General features: G+C 41.6%; 1 protein-coding gene across 2 annotated transcripts in view; it reads right to left on the bottom strand.

Moving 5' to 3' along the window:
• The window catches only part of LEO1 (LEO1 homolog, Paf1/RNA polymerase II complex component), a 40321-nt gene that overhangs the window by 12712 nt on the left and 18406 nt on the right, over positions 1 to 9203 (bottom strand). For both annotated transcript variants that reach the window (XM_034660973.1, XM_034660972.1), the window contains exons 7-9: positions 4215 to 4309; positions 3544 to 3678; positions 2287 to 2422 (exon numbers count right to left, since the gene is read on the bottom strand). In XM_034660973.1, the coding sequence (XP_034516864.1) occupies positions 2287 to 2422; positions 3544 to 3678; positions 4215 to 4309 (366 nt within the window). The remainder of the gene's footprint in view (positions 1 to 2286; positions 2423 to 3543; positions 3679 to 4214; positions 4310 to 9203) is intronic.

Below are 9203 nucleotides of genomic sequence, written 5' to 3'. Positions count from 1 at the left end.
CACACAGCGATCACTTTGTGTAGTTTCGTTCTAAGGTGTGAAGGCAATACAGCGTGAAGAGGCAGAAGGCTCCCTCGCACTAAAGGCCCGATCAGAACTGGCTCACACGTGGCCTTGGGAGCCACAGCGTGCCCCGTGCTGCCAGCCACTCAGAGCCCAGAGAGCAGCAACCAGCCTGAGGAACCTCAGCCAGGCCCAGTGGACACGTGAGGGAGGCTGTCTCTGCTAAGCCCTGAGACAGACACCCGGCTTGCTCGGGCTCCACCAAACTACGACGGTGCCCAGATAGTGCTATCTGGGCCCCTCACCCCAGAGACCTTCCCCATGGCCCCCGATGACAGAGGAGGAGGCGCTGGTAGGGGAGGGTCCCTGAGCCCCAAAGCAGACCATTCACACCCTTCCTCTGCCTGGCAATCCACAAGCGTTTACAAGGTAGAGACAGAATATGAGAGGTCAGGGATATTAACGCATTTCTTTGAATTCGTCATATAATTACTCTGTATCACCGCACACAACTCCATGTTGCTAGGCATTCTACGCAGCAAATTTTTCATTAAGGTTATGCAGAGTATAGAGGAAAAAAATCACTGTTGGTACAACTGGGATTAAGAACAAACTAGCTCATTCCTTATGCATTTCCATGGAAACCGGGGAAGTGGAGGAGGGCTTGGGGGATCTTTTAAGGTGGTCCAGAGGGCTCCTCTAATAATGCTGAGACCGGAGTCTAAAGGTTCCTCTAGCTACCTTGGCTTGAGGAGAAAAGGTGGGGAAACGGAGCAAGGAGTCAGGCTCCAAAGCCAATGCGCCTATACACCACTGGGTTAGGCACTGCTATGAATCTGGTTTAGTTAACCTGCCTCCATGAATGAAATATAAGGAGGAAGAGAAAGCAGGGGCCCACGGCCAGGCCATCAAAAGAGTCTGACAGTGAGATCGGTGAGAAAGGCCCTGAAGCAGCAGGAGTGTCTTCGCCTCACTGTGCCCTGGTGCACTGGGGAACGGAATCCCATGAAGCAGGCAGGGCAATGCGTGAGGCCTAGCAGGTTTCAGAGGATGAAACTATTCGGCTGCATTCGGCTTCTTAAAGCCAAGTGCTGCACAAAAGGCCAATGGCGTCAATACAAGCATACACTCCCATCACTAAGGGACTATGCCCCAGGATGAGTTTGTGCCTACCTGACAGTTGTGGCAACTCTAACAGGTCGAACATTATAAATGGACCTTTGCTCGATTCTCCTTAGGCGTGTTCCCACTCAAACTTCTCGTCTACTTTTTTTCTACTTTAGACTACATCTCTAGCATTTCACTGATTCTAAGCCAGACATAGCTCACTGAATCATCTTTGAAATTCTATACCAAAGTTCAGATCCCTTCAGTCACCACTTTGTTCTTGAACTGTCAGGACCTGGTGAGAAACCCGAGCCCTTGCGTCTGGTTTATGACCATCACTACATCACTCTTGTTAGGCAAATGCTTCGGGAATTGATCCAGCTTCGTGTTCGTGCGCCAGCGAGAAAAGGTGGGTCAGAAGAGTTGAGAAACAAAGTTTTGGAAAATGCTATTCTTAACATACAGCTATACCTCATTTTTTTTTTTTTTTTGCAGATATTGTGGTTTTTTTTCTTTTCTTTTTTTTAAACAAATTGAAAGTTTGGGGCAACCCTGCGCCAACCAAGTCCATAGGCATAATTTCTCCAGCATCATTTGCTGTGTTTCTGTATCATATTTTGGTAATTATCGCAATATTTCAAACTTTTTCATTATTATATTTGTTATGATGATCTGTGATGAGTGGTTACGACTTGCTGAAAAGCTCAGATGATGGTTAGCAATAAAGTTTTAAACTAAGGTATATACATTTCTTTTAGACATAATGCTATTGCACACCATGGTGTAAACATAACTTTTACATGTACTGGGAAACAAAAAAATTAATTTGATTCACTTTATTGCGATATTCACTTTATTGCAGAGGCCTGGAACCAAACCTGCAGTTTCTCTGAGGTATGCCTGTACCAAAAATGCCAGGATAAAGCTTAGCCAACATACCTTAATCATTTCAGTGCNATAAAGTTTTAAACTAAGGTATATACATTTCTTTTAGACATAATGCTATTGCACACTATGGTGTAAACATAAACTTTTACATGTACTGGGAAACAAAAAAATTAATTTGATTCACTTTATTGCGATATTCACTTTATTGCAGAGGCCTGGAACCAAACCTGCAGTTTCTCTGAGGTATGCCTGTACCAAAAATGCCAGGATAAAGCTTAGCCAACATACCTTAATCATTTCAGTGCGCTGGCATTCGGGATCACGACCAGCCATTGGTAAGATTCTAATCTTCTGTGTCTTTGAGCATCTATCTGCAAGCGACAGGGTCATCTTTCTATGGGTGGCACTGTCTGTAGAGTGAGGTCTGCAGGAAATGAGCAAAAATGCCTGTTTACCACATACATCTGTGAGCCAGTCATATCAACATCACAAAAACAAGAGACCAGACATCATTTCCCACTCTCCAAAAAAAATAGGTGGGGACACTCAACTGCATATACTAGGTGATGGGATTCCAAGCTTTCTTCATTCTGTGGCTCACTGAAACATTCGTATCTTACAAGTAAAGTAAAAAACAAAAGCTGGAATAAAAGTCTCTGCAAGGCACAATCACCCTCCAGAATCAGTAAATACACAGGCTCAAGGAGCATTTACTGAAAACAAAGTGCCAAGCAAGGTGCTTCACATTTACGGGTTAAATGATTCACTGTCATAGCTACTCTATAATTACTATATTTTACGTATCAGGAAAGTGAGGCAGAGATTGAGAAAGTTGCACAGGGTCACACAAAGGGAAATGGGACAGACATATAGGTCTGATTCTGAAACCTCTGCTTCTGATCGCTACAATTCTCAAAAAGCTAAGTCACAACCAAGATTACTGCGCCCTCTCTAAAGATAAACATTACCCAAGATGGTCTGCTTCGAATCCAGAAAAGTAAAGTACAAACATTTCAGTGTAGTGCCTACCAGTCTAAAGAAGGGGAATGCTCTCACCAGCTGACCTCAGTGTCCTAGGCTGCTTTGGGGACAAATCCCTGGAGAGGTACGGGGTACAGCAGCCTCAAGAATGGGATGACCCCAGCCTTCACACCCAGCTCATTGTCCTTCCTCTAATTGCATGCACACAACCAACCCCCAGTTATCAGTAAGTCCTCCAGATCAATTTTATTTTAAAAAAAAAAAAAATACACTGACCACCAAGTATTCTAGGCCCCCTGGCAGTTACAGACATCACTGGAATTAATAAATTAACACTAGTTTACATAACAGTCTCTTGTGAGTTTTCTCATTATGACCCGGTTCCCTGTGAAACAGCAACTTTTAGTGCACTTGACAAAACAGCCTTTGAAGCTTCAGAGCTGAAAACCAGACCTTGATCCTTGGTGAACTACACAGAAGGTTATGTCAATCAGGAGTCAAGTATTTTGGACAATATCTATATTCACTGCTTTTTCTACAAAAATAGTAGTTGATAATAGTTACCTGAATGTGAGTTTGGTTTTAAAAACGGCTTGTCCCTGTAGACCAGTACCTTGTCTTATAAAAAGATGGTTGTGATCTCCCTGTAGTGGAGCTTTGTAAACATCAAACACTTCGTTGCCTAAATGCAGCGACATGCTGAAAAGAAGGAACATTTCGCATATTAAAGTCATAAAGCTTCATTCTACCACTTCACTTTACTTTGTGATTCAACAGCTACTTTCTCTCCTTACACGGAGTTCAGAAGGCAAGAAAAAAGGTGGCATGATGTGAGAAACAACCTACACGGAGTAAAGCATGTTGTATGTTTATGTTTACAAACAAAGCGTGTTGAGAAGGAAAGCGTGCTCTGACGGGTACTGAGTTTTTCTAACTTGTCACCTTACAGTGAGCAGCTTGCAACGGGGAGGGGAGCTGGTCTAACATTTCCAAACTACTATGCTGTGGCCGGAGAGGATGACCACATTTTGGGCCTACTTATAATGTCTTTCACCAGCCCGTCCGACCCTCAACTACCTTTTTATTTTTCTCAGGTCTTCTATGAAATGCCAGAGACCAAGCAATGGAAACACTTTAATAAGAGATATCCCCCAAATAAGGTTTTCTTCTAAAGTTTGACCCCTCCTAGCCACATTCTAGGTATGTCAATGTTCTTCAAGGCATTTTGGGCTTACCTCCCATCTGACCACTTGACGATTCGAGCATTGCTTTCTTTGATTTCATTTCCTTCCTCATCCCGGCGTATCCTCCATCTTATCGTATTTTCTACCTGGTTCAAAACACAAGTGCCTTAGAATGCTCTAATTTATGCTTCTTTTCTTCTCAAGAGACATATAATCATAGAATTTCTGTCACACACTTAGTGACAGAAAAACAGACAACACTGAAACCCTCGTTTTAATCACCTAGAGATGCTGAATAAATTAACAACAGGAAAAACAATTAGCTTAACTTCTGAACTCCTAATGCTGGAATCACAAAAGAAGTGGAGTGCCAGAGCATCTGAGCTGATGCTACATCTGTAGTAGCCCTGGGATATGCTAAGAAAGAGCTCATAGGAAGAGCCATGAGGACAGGAAGTAACACCTGAGGCCACAGGGGGTAGCAATGTAGACCTGAGGCTCCCACTGTAAAGCAGGATCTCTTACAGAGCTAAAAACCAAAGAAATGTGGGATCAAAACCTCCCTGCCCAGGGAAACAGGGAAGCTCCCCAAATATGGGTAAGGAAAAAGCAGCACCCTAGGAAGATTAAAACCCCAGGTTTTTGAGGAGGTTTAGAGTATAACTTTATCTTGATTGCTTATGGGGGAAACATCAGGTGGATGTGGAAAACATTCAAGAGTTTCTAAAACGAAAACCACTGAAATTAAAAACTCAATGGGAATGGGGTGCCTGGGTGGTTCGGTCAGTTAAGCATCCAACTCTTCAGCCCAGGCATGATCTCAGGGTCCTGAGATTAAGCTCCGTGTCAGGGCTCCACATTCAGCAGGGAGTCTGATTGAGATTCTCTCTCTCCTTCTCCCTCTACGCCTCCTCACCCGCTTCAATCACTCTCTAAAATAAATAAATAAATCTTTAAACAGTAAACTAATCTTCAGCAAAGCAGGAAAGAATATCCAATGGAAAAAAGTCTCTTCAACAAGTGGTGTTGGGAAAACTGGATAGCAACATGCAGAAGAATCAAACTGGACCACTTTCTTACACCACAAAAATAAATTCAAAATGGATAACAGACCTAAATGTGAGACAGGAAACCATCAAAATCCTAGAAGAGAACATAGCCAGCAACCTCTTTGACCTCAGCCACAGGAACTTATTAAACATGTCGCCAAACACAAGCAAGACAAAAGCAAAAATGTACTACTGGGACTTCATCAAGATAAAAAGCTTCTGCACAGCAAAGGAAACAATCAACAAAACTAACAGGTAGCCTACAGAATGGGAGAAGCTAACTGTAAATGACTTATCTGATAAATGTCAGTATCCAAAATCTATAAAGGACTTATCAAACTCAACACCCAAAAAACAAATAATCCAGTTAAGGAATGGGTAGAAGACATGAATAGACACTTTTCCAAAAAAGACATCCAGATGGCTAACAGATACATGATAAGATGTTCAACATCACTCAGCATCATGGAAATGCAAATCAAAACCACAATGGGCTATCACCTCACACCTGTCAGAATGGCTGAAGTTAACAACACAGGAAACAACAGGTGTTGGTGAGGATGTGGAGAAAGGGGAGCCCTCTAACACTGTTGGTGGGAATGCAAATGTGCAGCCAGACTGGAAAACTTTTTAACTTAAAAAAGTTAAATAACAGAACTATGCTACAATCCAGCAATTGCACTAGTAAGTAAGACACAAGGGGTAGAGAAGGGGCACATGCACCGTGATAATTATAGCAGCATTATCAACAACATCCATACTATGTAGAGAGCCTAAATGTCCATGATGAACGGATAAAGAAGATGTGTGTATACACACACACACACACACACACACACACACACACACACACTGGAATATTACTCAGCCATCAAAAAGAATGCAATCTTGTCATTTGCAATGACATGGATGAAGCTAGAGTATATAATGCTAAGTGAAGTCAGTCAGAGAAAGACAAATGCCATATAATCTCACTCATATGTGGAATTTAAGAAAAAACAGATGGCTTATGGGAAGGGCATTAAGAAAAAAAGGAGATAGGGAAAGAAGCCATAAGTGACTCTTACCAACAGAGAACTGAGGGTTGATGGAGGGAGGAAGGTAAGAGATGGGCCAGATGGGTGACAGGTATTAAAGAGGGTTGGGGTGTTATATGTAAGTGATGAATCAATGAATTCTACTCCAGAAACCAATATTGCTCTACATACAAACAAAATTAAAAATTAAAAAATAAAAAAAAAGTTTAAAAAATTTTTTAAAAACTTAAAAAAAAAAAACCAACAAAAAATGGAACTACCAGGAAATACAGCATATTAAATGCATGTGGTTTATCACTGCTGCATCCTGGAAACCCACTGAAATGGCAGTGAAGAAATTAAAAAAGGATATACTCACAAGGATAAACAGAATATAAATCAAGATGACAACAAAGTCAATACTTTGAAAACTGACAGATCCAAGCCCACGCTTCCCTATGCCTATCCCCCCACCATCAAGCTGAAAAGCAGCAGCTCCTTTTCCCACTTAGATTTTCTGGATCCCCACTGTTAGCTGCAATTGGCTTTGCAACAGGGTCCTAATGGTTCCCCTCCAGTTTTTCCCCTTTCCTCTTTATTTCTCACTAAATAAACAACTATGAGGGTGCCTGGCCAGCTCAGTTGAAGAGCATGTGACTCTTGATCTCAGGGTTGTGAGTTTGAGCCCCACATTGGGTGTAGAGATTACTAAAAAAATAAAAAAGAAAAAAAATAACCATGAAGCTGGCTGATGAAAGAAATCAATATTCATTATTTAACTATGATATCATATCTGAGATTGTTTCGAAAGTCTGGGTTAAGGTGTGTTAGGGAATATAGATGAAACAAGACTGTCCAAACTGATAACCACTGAGGTGAGTAGACAGGCACGTGAGAGTTCATTATATGGTTCTCACTATACTTGTAATGTGTTTAAAATTTTCCTTAACAAAAGGATAAAAACAATCTATACTATTCCTACCCTCCCTCTCACACAAAAAAATATGCACACATATACAGGTCATTAGTAACTGAGAAGCCATTCTGAAAAATGGTATTTTATAAAATGATTCAAATTATAATGATGCTATGACGGGATACACTGTTAGGTCCTACCCTACCGGGATGAAAGACACAATGAAGGAGCTTTAAAGACGGAGGACCTCCTAGAGATACATAAACTATACCTGGTTCCTTATAATTTATTTTTTATTTTTTTTTAATACTCTCTATACACAATGTGGGGCTCCAACCCAGGACCTCAAGATCAAGTGTCACACACTCTTCCGACTGAGCCAGCCAGGCACCCTGGATCCTTATTCTTCAAAGAATTACTTATACCATCAACTCTCTAAGAACGGTCATCCTAGGGGCACCTGTGTGGCACAATCGGTTCAGCATCTGACTCTTGGTTTTGGCTCAGGTCATGATCTCGCAGTTGTGAGATTGAGCCCGTCAGGCTCTGCGCTCAGTGCAGACTCTGCTTCAGAGTCTTTCTCTCTCTCCCCCCACCACCCCTCCCCACTTGTGTTCTCTCTCTCAAAAATGAATAAATAAAATCTTAAAACAAAACAAAAAAACGATCATCTTAGTCTCGGGAACATTACTCAAGAAACAAAGGGTCCAGGTTATTTTCCATCATACACCAAGCCTTTAAAAAACAGCAGTCTGTTACACATCGATCTTTGTACTCTAAGCACCAAGATGTTTGGAGTTTTTTTTAAGATTTATTTATTTAGGGGCGCCTGGGTGGCTCAGTCATTAAGCATCTGCCTTTGGCTCAGGGCGTGATCCCAGCGTTCTGGGATCAAGCCCCGCATCAGGGTCCTCTGCTAGGAGCCTGCTTCTTCCTCTCCCACTTCCCCTGCTTGTGTTCCCTCTCTCACTGCCTGTCTCTCTCTGTCAAATATAAATAAAATCTTAAAAAAAAAAAAAAGATTTATTTATTTAAGGAGGGGAACAAGCACGTAAGCAGGGGGAGGGGCAGAAGGAGAGGGAGACAAGCAGACTCCCCGCTGAATGGGGACCCAATGAGGGGCTTAATCCCAGGACCCTCAGGTCATGACCTGAGCTAAAATCAAGGGCAGGATACTTAACCGACTGAGCCACCCGGGCGCCCCTAAGCACCAAGGTTTTGGTGAGAGAAATGAGAAATACTCATTTTTAATCTTTGATGTCTATACTAGTCTGATATTACATGGGCTGAAAACAGATATGTTGATATTGGCCTGAAAACAGACACACTGATATTTGCTGCACCCTAATGCAAAAATATTCAATAGAGTAAAATAAATAACTACATTAATTTATATAAATGATGAGAAATAATGAAAAGCAGTGGAATAATATCAGAGGCACTAAAACAGGCAAGAAAAATTCATAGTGCTAACTCTGTATCAATAAATACACATGCTCGAAGGAAAAATATTAACAGATGAGCTAACGGGGGAAGAGGCAAGGAAAAGGACAGCAAAAATAATAATAATAATAGTCTAAGAACTATGCCTATTAATTCTATGTCCTGGAGCAAGTTATTGGTATCTATTTCTATTTTCTCATTTAATTTGTATTTCCATTAAGAGGAAGGAGCAGTGGGGGGAAATAAAGAGGAAGGAGTAGTGAAATTTCACTGAAAAGCTTAGGAAGCCCACACATTTTGGAGAGAAACCATCTCACATGAGGTTCTCTAGATACCTGTAGATCTATCACACTTGAAGAGATAGAATTGTTCTAAAAATTCAGTCCCTTAATTCTAAGAATGTCAGACTGCCACTTCTTAACATTCAAACACCATACATAATATCCACTGAAAAATGAAGTATTTACAGGAAATCTTTTGGATTTAAGAATTCAAAAAGCAGGGACGCCTGGGTAGCGCAGTCGTTAGGCATCTGCTTTCGGCTCAGGGCGTGATCCCGGCGTTCTTGGATCAAGCCCCGCATCGGGCTCCTCTGCTATGAGCCTGCTTCTTCCTC

The sequence above is a fragment of the Ailuropoda melanoleuca genome, chromosome 5, assembly GCF_002007445.2.
Source record: "Ailuropoda melanoleuca isolate Jingjing chromosome 5, ASM200744v2, whole genome shotgun sequence".
In the NCBI taxonomy this organism is placed as follows: domain Eukaryota; kingdom Metazoa; phylum Chordata; class Mammalia; order Carnivora; family Ursidae; genus Ailuropoda; species Ailuropoda melanoleuca.
Note: the sequence above shows the minus strand (reverse complement) of the source record. Positions and strands in the feature narration are given on the sequence as shown.